The sequence below is a fragment of the Aspergillus brunneoviolaceus genome (assembly GCF_003184695.1).
Source record: "Aspergillus brunneoviolaceus CBS 621.78 unplaced genomic scaffold BO95scaffold_52, whole genome shotgun sequence".
NCBI lineage: Eukaryota > Fungi > Ascomycota > Eurotiomycetes > Eurotiales > Aspergillaceae > Aspergillus > Aspergillus brunneoviolaceus.
Window position 1 is genome coordinate 88285 of NW_020290782.1, and position 17608 is coordinate 105892.

Genomic DNA, 17608 nt, shown 5'->3' on the forward strand with positions numbered 1-17608 from the left:
ATCACTAGTGGCGATGATCCCCGATAATTGACCGAAATAGTCTTGGAAAAGGGTGCCAATTACCTCGTTAAGGGTTCAGACTCCGCTCTACCCCAACCTCGGCCTTCCTACTCTAGTCTAACCTGCCTCTTGGCAGCAACTTCTGGACTTTGAGTCGCGGCCTTCGTCGGCAAAATACCTGACTGAGATGGTCTTGGCATCAGAACATTTTCGAACATGGTGAGGGCTGGTGGGGTCAATGTTGTACTGCAGCCTGCATTTTGATGGCCTTGGATCAACATGCCCTGCATCCGTTGTCAGCAAACTCTGACCGAATGCATGCCTATATATACCCTGACAATCGGGCGCCGATCTCACCACACTTTCTCAAGCAACGCTGTTCCCTAAGGCACGCTCTTGACTGAGGATGCTAGGGTCCTTGTTTGTTCTCGTCCCCCTTGTGGGCGCTGCAGCTATCAGATCGGAGGCATCTCACCATGACTGTCCTGGCTACAAGGCCTCCAATGTCAAGAAGGATACGAACTCTCTAACGGCAGACCTGACTTTAGCTGGCTCGCCCTGCAACAGCTATGGCACGGATCTGCGTGACCTCAAGCTTCTCGTGGAATATCAAACCGGTATGAAATGCTTCAAAACCGGGGTTTGTGTTGCGGAACTCGCTCACAGTTCTCATTAGATGAACGTCTCCATGTAATCATCTACGATGCCGATGAACAGGTATACCAGGTTCCCGGATCTGTCCTTCCCCGCGTGGACGGGGACAGCGGGTCCAGCGACACATCGGCGCTTGATTTCGACCTCGTCGAAGAGCCATTCTCGTTTGTCGTTTCAAGAGACGACGAGGTACTCTTCGACTCCTCAGCATCGAACCTCGTTTTCCAATCCCAGTATCTGAACCTGCGCACCTGGCTTCCCGACGAGCCCTACTTGTACGGTCTTGGCGAGCACTCAGATCCTATGCGCTTGCCCACAGACAACTACACCCGCACGCTCTGGAACCGTGACGCTTACAGCGCGCCCAACGGGACCAACCTCTACGGCAGTCATCCGGTCTACTACGACCACCGTGGCGAATCTGGAACCCACGGCGTTCTGCTACTGAACTCCAACGGGATGGACATCAAGATCAACAAGACCGACGACGGCCAGCAGTACCTCGAATACAACACTTTGGGCGGCGTCTTTGACTTCTACTTCTTCACTGCGCCTACTCCTAAAGAGGCGAGTATCGAGTATGCCAAGGTCGTGGGTCTTCCGGCAATGCAGAGTTATTGGACTTTGGGCGTACGTTTTCCCCGCCCCTAGGATTGTGATTCACAAAAATGGCTAACTTTTGTTTTAGTTCCACCAATGCAGATACGGTTATCAGGATGTTTATAATGTAGCAGAGGTGGTGTACAACTACAGCAAAGCAGGAATCCCCTTGGAAACCATGTGGACCGACATCGACTACATGGATAGAAGAAGAGTGTTCACTCTCGACCCGGAGAGATTTCCCTTGAACAAAATGCGCGAGCTGGTCACTTATCTGCACCGTCACGACCAAAAGTACATTGTGATGGTTGATCCCGCAGTGAGCGTCAGCAGTGAGTACTTTCAGAGCAGCATTCTCGATTGCAAGTGCTGACAGTCCGTTCAAAGACAACTCGGCATATACCACTGGTGTAAGCGAAGGCGTCTTCCTCCACCACCAGAACGGAAGTCTATACGAGGGTATTGCCATCCTTCGCAACCAGTGAAGTATTCAAAGCTGACCTGCAACAATCAGGTGCCGTCTGGCCCGGCGTGACCGTCTACCCGGATTGGTTCAACCCCGATACCCAAGATTTCTGGAACGCGCAGTTCGCCGAGTTCTTCAATGCTACCGCGGGAGTTGACATCGACGGTCTGTGGATCGACATGAACGAAGCGTCGAATTTCTGCCCTTACCCGTGCGCGGATCCGGCCGCGTTCGCCATCTCCGACGACCTGCCCCCTGCCGCACCGGCTGTTCGGGCCAGCAGCCCTCGCCCACTACCTGGGTTCCCGCAGGACTTCCAGCCTTCCGCGTCGAAGCGATCTTCCGTCAACGGCCAGGGAACCAAAGGCATGAAGATCGGGCTAGCCAACCGCAACCTCACCGATCCGCTCTACAAGATCCAGAATGCAGCCGGAGTCATCAGCATGAATACCATCCAAACCGACATCGTCCACGCCGGGGAGGGCTACGTCGAGTACGACACGCACAACCTTTACGGAACGAGTGAGTCCAACTACAGTCCTTCAATCTCTGAATCACGCTAACCACATGATCCCAGTGATGAGCACGGCGTCGCGCGATGCGATGGCCACGCGCCGTCCCAACGTCCGACCCTTCATTATCACCCGGAGTACCTACGCAGGAGCGGGATCGCACGTTGGACATTGGTACGCCACCCCTCCCCCACTCACTCTCATAAACCTCCACATCCTAACCCACAGCAGGCTAGGCGACAACATCAGCGACTGGGCGCACTATCGGATCTCGATCGCGCAGATTCTGGCCTTCGCCTCGATGTTCCAAATTCCGATGGTCGGCGCGGACGTGTGCGGGTTCGGGGGCAACACGACGGAGCAGTTGTGCGCGCGGTGGGCGGCGCTGGGGGCGTTCTACACGTTCTACCGCAACCACAACGAGCTGGGGGACATCTCGCAGGAGTTCTACGTGTGGCCGACGGTGGCGGAGGCGGCGCGCAAGGCGATCGACATCCGCTACCGGCTGCTCGACTACATCTACACGGGGCTACACCGGCAGTCGCAGACGGGCGAACCCTTCCTGCAGCCGCTGTTCTACCTGTACCCGGCGGACGAGCGCACCTTCACCAACGACCTCCAGTTCTTCTTTGGGGACGCCCTCCTCGTCAGCCCCGTGACCCAGGAAAACACGACCTCCGTCGACGCGTACTTCCCCGACGACGTCTTCTACGATTGGTACACGGGCCGCGCGGTGCGCGGCCGCGGGGCCAATCTCACCCTGACGGACGTCGACTACACGCATATCCCTGTCCACGTCCGCGGGGGCAGTATCGTGCCCGTGCGCTCGGCTAGCGCCATGACCACGACCGAGGTCCGGACCAAGGGCTTCGAGTTGCTCATCGCCCCTGGGTTGGACGGCACCGCGTCCGGCAGTCTGTATCTCGATGACGGGGACTCGGTCGAGCAGGCCGCCGCGACGGAGGTGACCTTCCATTACAGCCGGAAGGGCCGCGAGCTGCGGGTCGCGGTGGCGAATGCCGGGTCCGAGTTGCGGGTCGAGAAGGTCACGGTGCTGGGGGAGGGGGAGGGGCAGTCGGGCAAGAAGACGCATGGGGATGGGTTCAGTCTGCGGTCGTCGCTGAAGGTGCAGCTTTGAGGGGTGGGGTCGTGGGCCATCGGCTTCTGGTCTGAATCTTGGGTCAAGGACTAGAATAGTCGACGTGGACTGCGCGGCCTCTCCGCGTTGAATTTTATACACTAACCCTAATATATGCAAGAATCCGACAATCAACTCCAGTTGCGACAGTCATCGAAGCACTTCCAAAGAAAGAATTAAAGTAAAGAATCCAAAATAGAAGAACCCATTCAGCCCGAGATGCAAAGGATAAAAAGAAGAATCAATCGAAGTGCATGGTCTTATCGGAGAATGAATGCTAGAGCAAACTTTGTTTTTTTTTATTTTATTTCATTTTCCATATTTTCTATTTTGATTTTTTTTTTTCCGTTTGCTTTTAGGTCCACCTCAAACCTCAGCGGTTAACTGTCATCTTCAGTATACATACACAGAACAATAATCCCCAAAAGGCATCTTCATTGATACCTTGAGACTGTATAGCTGAAACCCATCTCCCCTTGAGCTTCTGAACAAAGGGAGTTTGTTTCCATGATTCGATCCGGGTTCGTCCAGCCCAACCATTAATGTAGATGTAAGAGCAATCCAACCCAGGGGTTCTTGTTCATCATAGCAGCCTTAGTTCCTATCCCCGTCCCTGTCTTCATACAACTTAGCGAGCGACGCACTACCGACGAGGATCCATCAAGCCATCCTAAATCTGCCCTGGCCATATCAATGCCTACTTTAGGTGTCCTCAAAAAGCGGCGAAACTGACGTCTACGTCCGGATGCGGATCCGCTGATGCCCCAAATAAGGCCGAGAGAGATGTATTCATATCTAGGTATGGCCAGCCGCATGGGGTCCGGGTCCTCCTGTCTATACAGTACAAAGCTCAACGAGCAATCCCGCGTCGGTCGAGGGTAGGTAGCATCCCGAACTGCAATGGGTCTGGGTCTGGGTCTGGGTCTACAGAATCTGCACGACCCTGGCCCGGTCAGCCTGCGGCGGGACCAGACTCAGGCTGTTTGGGACCTCCTCCCGATCTGCTGAATCCCCGTCCGGCATTGAAGCGGTCCGTGCTCGTGCTATTCGTGTTTAAGGTGCCGTTTAACCGACAACCCTTACATTGGGGATATTGTCCGGTTCGGTTCTGGAAGTCGCCATGCGGGAAGAGGGAAGGATAGGATACGAGAATCGGTGGTCTGGCACACAAAGCTCAGGAGACTGGGTCGAGCCATTGGTCCAACCCTTCACATTCATGCTTGCCTTTGATGGTGGGACTGGAAGCCGCCGCGTATCATCATCGCGTTCTGAGTCTCCTCGTCGCTATCCACGTCGTCTTCTAGTCCATCCGTCCTTTCCGGAGGGAAAGCCTTCGCCGTTGATGACGGACCAACGAAAGTCATCCAAGGATGTCTCTTGCGATGGATGCTTCCTGGTCGAGTGGCTTTGGAGGAAATGGTCCTAGATCTTTGGCACGGAAAGAGTCTATGTCCGGCGTGGCGGGAGCGTGTTGTGTTATTGTGGCGAGCAAAGTTGGGAGAAGAAGCAAGACCCTAAGATATTGGGAAGGGCTGGGCGGATCGTCCACTGACTGACCTGAGTGAGATTCCCCGCTCTCTGGGATGCATAGTCGGATCCTGAATCTAGTCCGTTTGCTGATGAAGCTGGCTGTGGCATTTCTCTGTCCTGTCAATTTGTTGGTAGGGGAAAGGTTGGCGATTTCACGCTGCAGGGTCTTTGAGTAAGTGTAGTGTCGATGTTTGTGTCAGTTGACTGGATCGGCCGCAGCTCAAACACTGATAAGTGGGTGTTTCTAGTGGTATACAATGATCGCAGCCAAAGAACAAACGATACGACTACGAGGAACAGCCCAGAAGACCAAAGGAGTAGTATCGAATCTTGATCTTATTCAAGTCACCTACAAAAGATAAGAAAGTTTAATGCTAACGCCATCTAAAATGCAATGAGACGCTCAGGGACTCAGACCGAAACCAGACAGCAGAAAAGGACGCCAATATTCTCAACATGCAAGAAAGAAAAGGATATAATCCGCAGAAAAAGCAAGCACAGTCAAAATCGTAAAGCATCAGTTGCGCAGACCGAAAGCCCGACGCGCCCGACGTCTCAACTCCCCCATCATCGCCTCCTGGGACTGCTTGGTGCGGCCGACGGCCTCGGTGTTCTCGACCGCGCGACGCATCAGGAATCCCATGCACTCCTTAACGGTACCCCAGGTCAACAGCTTGTAGACGTTGGGGGACTCAATGGCAGCGGCGCCCTCCCCACCAGGGAAGCCCTGGAGGAGCTCGCAGCTGACCTCATCGGCCATACCCTGCAGCTGGGCGTAGCTCAGATCCACGCCCTGGGACTCGCCGGTGGCGGCCTGCTTCATGCGGATGGCGTGGGCCTTGCGGACGGAATCGCGGTTGTGGGTGGCGATGATTACGTTCAGCGGGGGCAGCTGCTCGGTGTGCTTGTCGGAGGCCGGGCGGAGCATCGCGTTGTAGCGGCGGGTCAGCAGCGCCTCGACGACCCCGTCGTAGCACGCGTCCGTGTCCTCCTTGACGTCCCAGATCAGCTGCCGCGGCTCCGTCTTCAGGTACGCGCCGCGCACCAGCTTGACGCCGGCGGTGAAGCCGTTCTCGCGGGCAAACTCCAGGTGGCGGGCGATCGTGGCGGGCGTCGACTTCAGGTAGGCCTGGTAGGTGTTGAAGAAGATGGCCTTGCCCGGGGTGCGCGCGTTGCAGTACTTCTGGTACCGGAGCGCCCAGTTCTCGATCCCGTGCTGCACGGCCTGCTCCTCGGCGTCGACGAGCAGGCGCGCGTTGCGCGCAATCGCCAGGTCGCAGACTTGCTTGATGGCTTTGTCCATTTGCTCCGAGGGGTCGGACTTGTTTTGCAGGTAGTGGAGGACTTGGTGGCCCATTCCAGTCCATCTTTTTGGGGGGAAGGATTGGTTAGCTTAGGTTCACAAGGTTTTAGGTTGTTTTCGGCATTTGGGGCAAGACGGAAAGGGGAACATACTTGAGAGCCACGAAATCACCCTCCTGGGCCATATCTACCGTCTTCAGGGTGCCGTCCAGCCAGGTCTGGATCTCCTCGCGGGCGAGCTGCTCATCGAACGGGTCGACCTGTCCCTCGCCGACCAGGACCTCGCGCGCGTAGCCCAACAGCACGCCCCGGTAGCCCAGCGACTTGATGTCGCGGATGGAGCGCTGCACTTCGACCTTGTTCTCTCCGGCGTTGAACTGCTTGTAGATGGTGTGCTTGACGACAGCGTTAAGGAGCGGGTTGCGAGCCACGTCCAGCAGGGCGGACTTGGGGTGGGCCAGCGTCGACAGGGCGAAGATGCATGGTTTCAGGAGCAGCGACGAGGAGGAGACGGAGAGGATGACGAGCGAGCGGAGGACGGTCGACAGCGGCAGTTTGGCCAACGGAGTGGAGGAGGAGGTGCTTTGGAGAGACGCGGAAACCTGGTGTTGCAGGGTGGTGGTGGAGGAGACGGGCGAGGCGGCGACGGACTTTGCGTTGCTGGTCCGGCTGACATAGCGGCGGCCGGGGGCGCTGGCGAGCGCCCGCATCGGGCGGCGAGCGGCCTTCATTGTGTTTGTGTTGTTTATCGATAAGGTGGAGAGTGTGGTAGAGTAATGAATGGTCTAGTAAGAGGATGAATGAGGATGTATGAGAGAGAAAGAGGGACAGTTTTCTAGTGTGTAAAATAGTCTAGAGATGAGAAGACCAGAAGTTGTACTTGAGAAAGAAGAAGAAATTTAATTCTTTGTCGTCCTACAGTCCTGTATAGATAGTTCTCTGGGAACTGATAAAGGGAAGGGGGGGAAGGGGAAATCCGCCCCAGTAGCCGGTGGAAACCGGGCGGTTCCTCCTTGCCGGTCGCCGCATTACTACTTCTTCTTCTTACATTATTACTATATCGACCGAGATCTATGAAGTGGCAGCAGCTGTAGCAGCTGCAGCTCCAAACCCAATGCCGGTTGTACCCATTTCTTATTACTCATAAGCAGTCTAGGGGGCGGCAGCTGGACACATGACTACTCTTATTGAGTTCTGAGTATGTGGATGTACATCGACAATTGCCCCCTCGTGATCGCCTCGTGATGTCAACCCGCATCTTTTAAGGAGCAGATTGCTCAACTTGGTGGAACTTGTGTCATGAACCTGGTGGCAAATCCAAGAATCGTGAATTGGATCAGGTCCAATGAACCCATTCTCAATCTTTGATGAGCCTCTCCCCCTCTTCCTCCCCTGGTGCATTGATTCAACATTGACGTCTCGAAAAGTGCTTGATGCGTTGATGCATGGGTCGGAGGCGAACTCCAATCCCCAAAGATCTGTATGGATCGGCAGGCGATAAGCTGATTAGAGTCGATAAGAAGTCCGCCGGTGGACGGGCCGGTTGGTTCAACTGCCCCACCGGAGTTCAAGTGGCTGAACCGGCCCGGTTAAGCGAGCTCGACAGAGAGAAAAAAATGGCCAGGCACGTGCCCCCCGCTGGTTGCAAAGGCGGTTGATTCTCGGGGTATTGGAGACCGGGGTCATTATCCGTCTTATCGGGATACTAACTAACTGTAACATGTCTGAGGCGATAAGGAGGGCTTACCTTGGAGATGTTGCCATTCGACGAGAATGCATGCACACAGATTCAGCGTGTTGCTTGTTTTGCACTATGATCATGATCCCGTAAGCGTTACGCTTGAGAACAGCCTCGGTTCCTAGTCCGGTCAACCGCGGAAAGCATCTCCGCGACATCGCCGCGGTCTCGAGCTGACTTAGCTTGGCTACGTCTTTCCATGGTGTACGCCGATAGTCCGAGCATCGGACTCACTAGTGATACGCGACATTGTCTACTGACAATCATCAATGGTATTAAGTCGTACAAATGACAGGGATGTACCCGAGACGTACCCGAGGTCGTCGTATAGTCGTCAACGCCAAAATAGCAGCCAGATTATGCATTCATGCAACCAACGTTCAGAACTAAACCAAAAAGCCAGTCGCGGCTGAGGGTATGACAAGAATAGGTGAACACTAAAAAGAACAAATGCCAAGAAGCTTCGACTCGTTATAAGATCCATGCTCCCAGGGCCATCGCCAGCAGCACCGAGACGATTGGCGCCTGGCTAGGGCCATGCAGTGGGGCGACGCTAGTCGCCGTTAATGAGCTTGAGGCGAAGACATATTTGAAGCCGATGTCCGACGAGTTGAAGCAGTTGTCCTTGGTCACCTCGGCGACCTCGTCGTCTTCGGCAAAGGTGATATCCACGCACTAGGATCAGACACGATAAGCGGGTGCTTCGAAATATCCATCAGCGATGATGATACTCACATCGTACAGAGATGCGCCGTGTTTGGCCACCTCGACAATCTGGATGGTGGCGTTGTCGCCCACCTTGGGGCTGATATCGGCTGGCAAGGGCACCTGCGGCAGACAGATCGTGCCCGGGTACGGGTTGTTGCTGGGGCCCGTGATCTCGAAGACGGGGACCATCGGAAGACTCATGTTGTCAGGGACCGTCCCCAGGCCCATGTTGATATACATGAAGGCCGTCGAGTGACCCTGGAACCAGCCGGGCTGAAGAGCGATCGCGCCTCCGTTGACGGGCCATTTGGTACGGTTCGTCGACGTAGGCATCCCACCACCTGAACAGTTGTATTAGCGGATGCTTGGCAAAAAAAAGAGCAGGTTGTCAAGCATACACGGGTAGATCCATTGCATCCCATAGGGATAGACGTATGAGCCGTTCTCCCATCCAACACCCAATCCGTTCGTCTGCTGCACCGTGCCGTTGGTGTGCAGGTTGTTGCCACGATAGCCGGGATAGGTGATGATACTGTGGGCGTTCACCAGACTGAGCGAGAGCAGCGTGATCGCTGCGATACACCGCGATATCGACATCTGGAAGGCATTCATGTTGTCTCAGTGGGGAGTGCGAGCCGCGAGGGGGCGCCAAGCTCAGAAAGGAGGAGAACTGAGCGAAGCGGCAAAGAACTGCAGACCAAGAGATCTATACGCTCCAGTCAAAGCTTGCCAGCAGCTTTTCCGAAGGTTTCAGTCTCAGCGACTGAAGGAAGCAGTTCAGTTCGGGAGCAGGAATGAGAATCATTGAAACACAAGCCACCGTGAATCAGGAGGGTTGGCGGGAGTTTTTGAGTGCCAGACTGAGGGCATGGGCAGTTCCTGCGATGGCGCTTGCATGGTGAGGATGGCGGGGACTGCAGGTCCAGTCTGACGAGTCAAATCGCAGAGCACGATGTGACAACGCCCGCAGCGACGACCATCCAGGGTCACTGTTCAGGTGGAAGACTGTCCAGTCTGGCGAGCCAGAGGCTATGCGTTGCACCCGAGAGGCGGAGAGACACAGTGACTGGGAGCTTGGGATTGGTTTATCATTCGGTCCAAGACACGGGCCTGCAAGAGGCATCACGTTGGCCGGGTTAAAGATGGCGTTCTGGGATGTCATTCGTGGAGGGGCGATGTTGGTAGCGCCCGGATCGGAGGCTAGAAAGAGGAGAAATGCGGGCGCTATTGGGCCTGGGCGCTTAGAGATCAACTGCCAAAGGTGTGACAAGAATAACCATGTCACCAGCACTGCAGTCTGTAGTATGTAGCAACCTTAGCGTCAATGTGAACAATTGCGAAGCGGCATTCACAGGTCGGGTTCGGTAGGAATTAGTCTTTTGGCCTGGTTAACCAGGCAGCCAGGCTTCCCCGCTTCAACATCCCCAGCGGATCACACAGCTCGGCGTGAGATTGTTTATCCCTGCTACTAAGCACAAGCTGCATAGAAGCTGTTGGCTGCTGCTGCTGCTGTAAACTGTTGGACTAATTACAGAGAATCTATCCACTAATATAAGAATAACCCGACATTCACAGTGTCGGTTATCACGTGATATGTGATGGCTATGATGCAGTCACATGACTATCTTGACTGCTATGATGCAGTGGGCGCTGTTAGAACAGATTCATCTGAATACAAACTTACTCAAAAGGCTTCAGAGACACTGGAATTCTGAAAAGCTATTATTCACTGTTTCGAAGAAAGGAGTCAACCCCGATGAAGCTGCAAGTAGCACACCCACACAAACAGTGCAAACACGGACCACTGTTATACCGCCTTCCATGACGGACCGGAAGATTTCAGATCCATCGCAAAAGATCTACTCAACGAAGTATAGAAGAAGGACTGCTTAAATTGTCTGTCTAACCATGCACACGCTCCAAGCGGCGGCGTCATCGTCACTGTCCCTGGCCGAGGGCCACTACATCTACTCCATTGCCGCAGCAGGTCCCGGGTCATTCGCCGTAATCTCATCGGACGACTCACTGCGGGTTTTCAGTGCGGATGGCCTCGGCCATTCATCCATAGTCACCCCGAGTGCCCACGAGGTGGTGACCTCGCTAAGCACCTACGATGCAAGCCAGCAGCTTCTGGCCACCGCGGGACGAGATGGCAGGGTCAAGGTCTGGGACTTGCGCAGCGGGAAGAAGCCCGCCGTAGAAATGCAACCCTGTAAGTTGTTTTTTCTCCTACGTATCTACGGTGATCGTTTTTCTTTTCTTTTCTTTTGCCCCTTTTAGCTAGGTGTCAGATGGGGTGGGAGAAAATCCCTTGGGTAGCCGTGAGAAGCCACGAGTTGCCTGGCTCAGTCTGTGTAAGGAGTAATGCGGGGGAACCAAGTATTGTCTGTTATGTATTGCAAGTGTTCGCTTACCCTTCTCGTCATCGCGATAGCAATCCAGGCTCCCGTACTTTCCATTGCGTGCTCTCCGCAAACCCATGATATTGCTGCAGGAACCGAGCTTGTTGCGTCGAATTACGGACAGCAAGCCGTGGTCGCCTTTTGGTAAGTGCGCCAAGCATCTGGCTTTGTGTTTGGGAAGACATCTGCAGATAGCATCGTTGGACAAGGTTCGCAGCACACTAACAGCAACAGGGACATCCGATCAGCGAATCAACCCCGGTTGGAATATGTGGAAAGTCACAACGACGATGTGACCGAGGTTAGTAGCCTGCCGCGTTGGATGTTAATTTCAATCCTTCGTTTTCCCCTGCTAAAATGCATGACAGCTCCAATATCACCCCACCCGCAGCCATATCGCACTCTCCGGCAGTACGGACGGGCTGGTCAACATCTACGATACTACCATCACCGATGAGGATGAGGCGTTGGTGCAGGTCATCAACCACGGCTCCGTGCATCATGCCGGGTTCCTGGACGAGAAGACCGTCTATGCTCTCAGTCATGATGAGGATTTCGCGATCCATCCCACAACCAATCCGGATGACCAGACCGCGGAGGGCGCTGAGCCCATACAGTTCAATGACTTGCGACAACCGCTCAACTGCGAATACATTGTGCAACTGTGCCAGAACAGTCAGGGCCAGTACATCGCCGCAGGCAACAAGCTGTATGCACACCCACCCTTTCCGACCCGTGCAATGATTTTGAGCTGACTTGAACAGCGAGCAACGGTTGGACCTGGTCCCACTTGTGTCCTCCCCATCGTGGCAATTCGATCAGAACAACTCGTGGCGTCTTCCAGGCGCTCACGGTGAAGAGGTTATTCGATCAGTCTATGTGGATGAGCAGGTAGATGATATCCCTCCACGAAACTCCCTTACGTCAGCTAACGCCGTGTCTAGTCTCAATCTGTTTTGACCTGCGGTGAGGACGGGTGTGTCCGTGTCTGGAAGCCGGAGGATGGGGATTCGACAACGCAAGCGGACGGCTCGGCCAAGGGACCGCGACAGAAGGAGAAACGATCCAAGAACAAAGATAGATTCAAGCCGTACTAGACCCATGAAACACGCTTCGTACATGAGGTTGACTTACCGGCTCTCATACTAAAATCATTTTCACACGCAGCAGATCCATTGTGTCATCATATCATCATTAGACTAATCATTAATATGTACAACAGTCAACACCAACCAGCCCTCAAACACTGATCATCTTCAAGAACCGCTCTCCCAACTCATCCGCCGCCATGGGATTACCGCCGGACACCAACTCGCGATGGAGGGTAGTGTAGCCGACCTTCTCCGACAAGCCCGTCTCCATGACGGCGCCTTCCTCCCTCAAGCGCGACTCGACCTTCTCGACCTCCCCCCCGAGCAACGTCTCCATCGCCTTCTCCTCCACATCACTCCACGAGGTGATACGGTACCCCTTGTAGACGAAGTCGCCGTCCCCGGCGAACTTGGTGCTCAGCAGCGCATACGGCCCGTGGCAGATCACCGCCGTCGGCTTGTTCTCGCGGTGGAAGTAGCGCAGGATGCGGCCGAGGTCCGGGTTGTCGCCGAGGTCCGCCAGCGGCGCGTGGCCGCCGGGGATGAACACGCCGGCGAAGGAGGCCAGCTCCTCGTCGCTGATGCTGGCGAGGGGGCGCGGCCGGCCGAACCCGTTCTCGCGCTTCATGCGCTCGATGAGCGCGTTCTCGCGCCGGCGCTCGTAGAAGTTGCCCGCGAAGGCCAGCAGCGACTCGCTGTTGGGGTCCGGGACGGGCTCCTGGCCCCGGGGCGAGGCGAAGGTGACCTCGTGGCCGGCGTCGAGGAGCTTCTGGAGGGGCTTGGCCAGCTCCATGAGGAAGAAGCCCGAGGGCTGGTCGACCGTCTGGCCGGCGTCGGCGCCGGAGGTCTTCTTCAGCGGGAAGGAGTTGGCGTCGCTGAGGACGATGAGGACCTTTTTGGTGGGCATTTTGGATCGTAGTGCTGTGGTTATATCGGTTGTAGGCTGTAGATTTTTGAAGGAGAGTTTTGGTAGAGCATTGGAGGTGTCCATAGTGTGCGGTATAAGTATTGTTGATTTCGAGGGTTGGGCGGGGATGACATCCCGATGACGTACTGTTACACCCATCTCAATGATTCTCCAACGCAGTCACTCTTACGTTACTGTCAGGTACACTACTCCGTAGCCCTATGTGATTAATCATTAGACATGGCAAACGATGTAGCGAAGAAGTGATTTGTTGGGGTTATTCCAAGTGATGCTTACAGCACGGCATGATGTTCCCTACCAAACACGACCTCGGAGCTATCCCGCAACACTCAGATGCAGTTCCCCTCCTGCCTATCGAATTACAACCCACCAACCACCTCGAAAGAATTGGAGTCCAAACATATAAGAAGCATACCTAGATGAATTTTGTTAGATACAAAGAGTTCAAAAGTTGGAGAACTTCAATAAATCTTTTTTATATTTGAAGGGCTACTGAATTCCAGCAATATGAAAGTCAATTATTTCACCCGAGTTGTATTCCAATCGGCCGGTCAATGGAGTCTCCAACCCTCACAGACAAGAGCCTGCCCATTGTTCTCTTCCTCATACCTTAAACGAACCGAACCATCAATCTATCCAAGCAGCCTCCTCCACCGAACTTTTATACCACATTACCCACCGCCCCCCTTCAAATGATCCCCCAATTCAACCCCGACTCTATTGATCACAACCCCCAGAACCCACAACCACCCCACCATACATCCACCAAATGAAAACCCCATCTAATCATCCTCCAACACTCCGTCCGCCGTACAGATAAACTTCTGGTTCTAATTGCCCCACGAAGCCCCGAATCAGCATCATGTCTTTCCGTAATATTACCTCTCTCTCCGACAGATTGAGAAGGATGAACTTACAATAGTATAACAACACTTCACCCCCAAGCCATTAGGACACTTGGCCACCGGCTCGGTGAGTTGTTGGCCTGTACGATCGCCATCAGATTAGCCTAGCTCTTTCTCTCACTCAAAGACACATAGCAATTCTGCAAAAAAAAAAAAAAAAAAAAAAACAAAGGAATGCGGGAAGCATACAGTTATTCCCCTCCACCGCCAGGTTGGTCACCGCCGAGGGCGTGTAGCTGTCGCAGCAGTAGGGGTGCTGCAGCATGCCCGTCTTGTCCTGCGCGAAGGGGCAGTATTCGATCAGGTCGGCGGCGGCGAGGGTGGCGGTTAGGGTGAGGAGGAGGGTTTGGAGGTGCATTTTGAATTTTGGTGGGTTGTTGTGTGTCAAAGTGGGATTGTTGGAAGGCAGATGGATGGATGGCGTGATTTTTCGTGCGCGCTGGGTCAGGATGGGTTTTGTTGGAAGGTTGGAGATGGAGAGGGATGCTGTGGCGCTGGGTATGGTATTTGAGGAATTTCGAGGTGGAGCGTGGAGATGGTGTTGGATCAAGAAGGGAGGAAGGGAGGGAACGAGGGGGAAGGGTGCATGTCGCTGGGGGGATGCGGGATGCGTGCGCGTTTTGAGTCAAGATGCGCGTGTTGGATGTAGGTACGCGCGCTCGTGCATCTCCAAATACATTCGTGCTATTGGGTTGGTTTGTTGTTAGGGGTTTTGGCTGGAAGGGTATCCCTTGCGTAGGCGGGTTCAAGGCGTAGCATTGCGGAGGGTCCTTGAGACAGGCTGGTATGTTTTGTGTTTTGATGGGGGAAGGGGGTTCATTCCGCTTTGGCTGGGAGGAAGAAGATGCATTTCTAGACCATGGTTGTCTTTTTCATGTGGAGATATATGATGAGGGTTTGTGGTCGTTGGGGTGTAAGTATAACCTCGGGACGGTTGAGGCAGAAGATACTGAAGATAGCCATATAGCCCTATAGGGTATGCGCTACAGGCAACACCTGGTCCTTGCAGCTGCGTACGTGGTATGTGAGACATGATTTAGTAGCGAGTTAGAAACACAGATAATGGTTGATGACCTAGACTGAAAGTGTGATTATTGTGATAGTGATCATAGTCTCGATGCTTTGAAACATGCCGTACCCACTGTGTGAAAGATGATTTGTATAGTAAACAACCGTACACAGTCTGCTCGGCCGTCAATGTCCGAGATGTAGCCTCGACTTATCGACTTATCGCGACCTACCGTCCGAACATATCATCCGAGTTATTGCTGAGGAGGGTTCCTTTTCCGGGCCGTCGGTTGGTTGACCTTGATCAAACCTCGGATTTACCGAGCCACCAAGTCTGTAAACTCCTCGGACTAGTAGACTCTCCTACTCGCCGCTACCGACCAGCACAATACCAGACCCCCGGATTCCCCGGGAGACCTCAAGCTCTATTGCTACTGTATTGTATGCCTCATACCATAAGCTATATGATATCGACTACCATCCTCAGCACAACACATTGGTCAAGTGCATCCCCTCCCCCTCACACACATCCAAACCAACCCATCAAGAATACCCCCTCTGCGCCATCAGAACCGCCAACGGGATATCCTCCTCATCGTAGAACTCGACCTCCTCCTCGACCCCAAAGTCCCTAAGCCGGTCCCCGTCGGCATTGCGCCAGCCTTCCTCCCCGTCGTCTGAGACTGCGTCCTCGGGCTCGCTGCTGCCGCTGTTGTCGCTGTTGCTGGCGTCGGAGTCGCTGGGTGTCTCCTGTTTTCGGACAGAATGGGTGCGGTCAAAACGTTGGTGGAAGCGCTTGCGGCGGAGGATCTTCTGGGGTGTCCCTGTTCCCGATGACGAGGCGGCCAGAAGGTTGTTTTCTGGCGCTGCACCTGCTGCTGCGGGAGCAGTCCATGGGATGCGGTCTGGGTCGGGCGGGGGCCAGGTCGTATTTGGATCTGGGGTTTGTTAGAGCCATCGTTTATAATCAAGCGCTGTGCTTCTGGCCGTCTCTGGCAAGAGGCTAGGGGATGGGGAACAAACCTTCAAACCCGTTGACCTCGAACTCCAACCCCGATCTCCGGTCGAGGGTTCTCGCGAATGGCCAGAACCAGCTCAGGATCTGTACCATCAATCATATAATTAGCATCAAACCACCACCTCGAGCATCCCTCCTCCTCCAATCTCCACACTCCAAAAAACAAAAGGAAAAGAACATACATTCCCCGACCCCATCCCCTGCCTCAAATTCCCCCACACCCCAACATCATACGGAAACTCCTGGCGCTTGATCCGCACCCGAACGCCCCCGGGCCCCTGCAGATACCCGCCGAAATGCCTCGCGCGCCGCAGCAGCGTCTGGTGGCGTTCGATCTCCCACTCCTCAATGGTGGTGGTGTTCAGGGCGAGGGCCCACACCGTGCGCACCAGCAGAATGAACAGCATGAACACCGTCAGACTATTAACAACCAGCAACACGAAGAGGTGCGCGAGCTGGAGGGCGGTGGGGCCTAGATACTGTGTTCCACAACACCCAGGATTGCAGAGTTAGTCCAAGACCTTGCCCTTTGGGGGATTTTTTTTCAGCTATGCTAGCAGCTGGAAACCGAGAGGGTAACGAACACTAGGCCTCGCCCTCTCACGCCACACCAGCCCCGCGCGCTCCACCAGCACGGCCTCCAGATACCCCATCCCGACCACCGCGTAGAATAAGAACCGCAGGAAGTGCGGCAGCGTGAAGTGCGACACGCAATTGGCGGTCCACGGGCAGTGGTGGTCCATTTTGGGGATGCATCTGCAGTTTGTCCCCAAGATATAATACTCCGGTTAGCGAGCGGCCATCAATACATAGGGAATCTTAGAAAATAGCATCATCATCATCATCATCATCATCATCATCATCATCATCATCATCACCATCATCCAACCTGGTTGCCATATTCTTCAGGGGCATATGGGAGGAAAGGGGCGGGGGGCTCCAACCTCTGACACGTCCGACAATGATGCGCCCGCGGCGGCTTATACGCTTCGCATTTGCGACACCATCGGCCGCCGCCATTGCCGACAGCTCCATTGGGCTGGGATTTGCGCGGCTGCTGCTGCTGCTTACGATCCTCTGGGGCAGCAGCAGCCGCCGCGGGCTTCCAATCCCTCGGCACCCAACCCGGGTCTACAGTGCATGTGCGATAGTAGCAGATCCAGATACATCCCGCCAGCAGGTTCAGCCGCCAGCATTCCGCGCGGCGCAGCGGGGCGGGCTCGAAGTGGTTCAGGAGGTACTGCGAGCTATACGCCAGAAAGCTTATGAGGGTGGCGACGGCCGGGGTGGCCAGTTTGGAGAGGGAGAATGATGGTGATAAAGAAGGGGTGGGCATAGTGGTTGGTTCATGACATTTTTGTTGTTCTTGTTTATTTTTTTTTGGTTCGGGGTATGAAGATGAGAGCGAAGAGGAACTACGGAGTACAGTAAAGGGGAGGGATGATCGGTTGGCTGATACGCTAATCTTGGGGTAGCTTGTTTGTATTGTTTGTTTGCTTGGATTGGAGTTGGGGTTGGTCGGTTGGTGTTTGGGTTGTTTGTTTTGTGGGTTGCTGATAGCTAGTTATGCAGAGCTGGGATGACATCATGGCAAGCTTATCTGAAATG

General features: G+C 54.5%; 8 protein-coding genes across 8 annotated transcripts; 2 read left to right on the forward strand and 6 right to left on the reverse strand.

The window, feature by feature from the left end:
* The first annotated feature begins 13 nt into the window (after nt 1–13).
* On the forward strand, nt 14–3480 carry agdC (putative alpha-glucosidase). Its single transcript, XM_025581063.1, has 7 exons — nt 14–617; nt 677–1284; nt 1343–1586; nt 1642–1713; nt 1769–2242; nt 2298–2406; nt 2464–3480. Exons 1-7 carry the CDS (start codon nt 407–409, stop codon nt 3368–3370), a joined length of 2625 nt encoding a protein of 874 aa, XP_025440106.1. The 5' UTR covers nt 14–406; the 3' UTR covers nt 3371–3480.
* A 1742-nt stretch (nt 3481–5222) lies between these two features.
* BO95DRAFT_444967 (proline dehydrogenase family protein) lies at nt 5223–7112 on the reverse strand. The gene is made up of 2 exons (XM_025587023.1): nt 6356–7112; nt 5223–6267 (listed from the first exon to the last, which is right to left on the reverse strand). The coding sequence occupies exons 1-2, from the start codon at nt 6931–6933 to the stop codon at nt 5418–5420; spliced, it is 1428 nt and encodes a 475-aa protein (XP_025440107.1). The 5' UTR covers nt 6934–7112; the 3' UTR covers nt 5223–5417.
* Nucleotides 7113–8234: 1122 nt separating this feature from the next.
* Nucleotides 8235–8984, reverse strand: BO95DRAFT_444969 (copper acquisition factor BIM1-like domain-containing protein; the record flags this gene model as incomplete). Its single annotated transcript, XM_025587024.1, has 2 exons — nt 8235–8615; nt 8676–8984. 2 exons carry the CDS (start codon nt 8979–8981, stop codon nt 8412–8414), a joined length of 510 nt encoding a protein of 169 aa, XP_025440108.1. The 3' UTR covers nt 8235–8411.
* A 383-nt stretch (nt 8985–9367) lies between these two features.
* Nucleotides 9368–9987, reverse strand: BO95DRAFT_204870 (uncharacterized protein). Its single transcript, XM_025581064.1, has one exon. The coding sequence runs from the start codon at nt 9808–9810 to the stop codon at nt 9475–9477; it is 336 nt and encodes a 111-aa protein (XP_025440109.1). The 5' UTR covers nt 9811–9987; the 3' UTR covers nt 9368–9474.
* Nucleotides 9988–10556: 569 nt separating this feature from the next.
* Nucleotides 10557–12211, forward strand: BO95DRAFT_475078 (WD repeat protein; the record flags this gene model as incomplete). Its single annotated transcript, XM_025589829.1, has 6 exons — nt 10557–10860; nt 11083–11194; nt 11285–11351; nt 11419–11759; nt 11815–11941; nt 11995–12211. 6 exons carry the CDS (start codon nt 10557–10559, stop codon nt 12145–12147), a joined length of 1104 nt encoding a protein of 367 aa, XP_025440110.1. The 3' UTR covers nt 12148–12211.
* Nucleotides 12212–12289: 78 nt separating this feature from the next.
* Nucleotides 12290–13048, reverse strand: BO95DRAFT_418286 (type 1 glutamine amidotransferase domain-containing protein; the record flags this gene model as incomplete). Its single annotated transcript, XM_025584450.1, has 1 exon — nt 12290–13048. The coding sequence occupies one exon, from the start codon at nt 13046–13048 to the stop codon at nt 12290–12292; it is 759 nt and encodes a 252-aa protein (XP_025440111.1).
* Nucleotides 13049–13851: 803 nt separating this feature from the next.
* Nucleotides 13852–14332, reverse strand: BO95DRAFT_465735 (uncharacterized protein; the record flags this gene model as incomplete). The annotated part of the gene is made up of 3 exons (XM_025589159.1): nt 13852–13899; nt 13987–14054; nt 14164–14332. The coding sequence occupies 3 exons, from the start codon at nt 14330–14332 to the stop codon at nt 13852–13854; spliced, it is 285 nt and encodes a 94-aa protein (XP_025440112.1).
* Nucleotides 14333–15325: 993 nt separating this feature from the next.
* On the reverse strand, nt 15326–17405 carry pfa4 (putative palmitoyltransferase with autoacylation activity Pfa4). The gene is made up of 5 exons (XM_025584451.1): nt 16945–17405; nt 16585–16756; nt 16183–16479; nt 16006–16084; nt 15326–15920 (listed from the first exon to the last, which is right to left on the reverse strand). Exons 1-5 carry the CDS (start codon nt 17334–17336, stop codon nt 15526–15528), a joined length of 1335 nt encoding a protein of 444 aa, XP_025440113.1. The 5' UTR covers nt 17337–17405; the 3' UTR covers nt 15326–15525.
* Nucleotides 17406–17608: the final 203 nt, after the last annotated feature.

Bases quoted from the DNA above. Each gene is read 5' to 3' on its own strand.
- agdC (XM_025581063.1), top strand. From the start codon at position 407: ATGCTAGGGTCCTTGTTTGTTCTCGTCCCCCTTGTGGGCGCTGCAGCT. The intron at 1,285-1,342 runs GTACGTTTTCCC...CTTTTGTTTTAG, and splicing joins AGAGTTATTGGACTTTGGGC to TTCCACCAATGCAGATACGG. The intron at 1,587-1,641 runs GTGAGTACTTTC...GTCCGTTCAAAG, and splicing joins TCCCGCAGTGAGCGTCAGCA to ACAACTCGGCATATACCACT.
- BO95DRAFT_444967 (XM_025587023.1), bottom strand. From the start codon at position 6,933: ATGAAGGCCGCTCGCCGCCCGATGCGGGCGCTCGCCAGCGCCCCCGGC. The intron at 6,268-6,355 runs GTATGTTCCCCT...CCCCCCAAAAAG, and splicing joins GGTGATTTCGTGGCTCTCAA to ATGGACTGGAATGGGCCACC.
- BO95DRAFT_204870 (XM_025581064.1), bottom strand. From the start codon at position 9,810: ATGACATCCCAGAACGCCATCTTTAACCCGGCCAACGTGATGCCTCTT.
- pfa4 (XM_025584451.1), bottom strand. From the start codon at position 17,336: ATGCCCACCCCTTCTTTATCACCATCATTCTCCCTCTCCAAACTGGCC. The intron at 16,757-16,944 runs GTTGGAGCCCCC...GACAAACTGCAG, and splicing joins CATTGTCGGACGTGTCAGAG to ATGCATCCCCAAAATGGACC. The intron at 16,480-16,584 runs GTTCGTTACCCT...TGTGGAACACAG, and splicing joins GTGAGAGGGCGAGGCCTAGT to TATCTAGGCCCCACCGCCCT.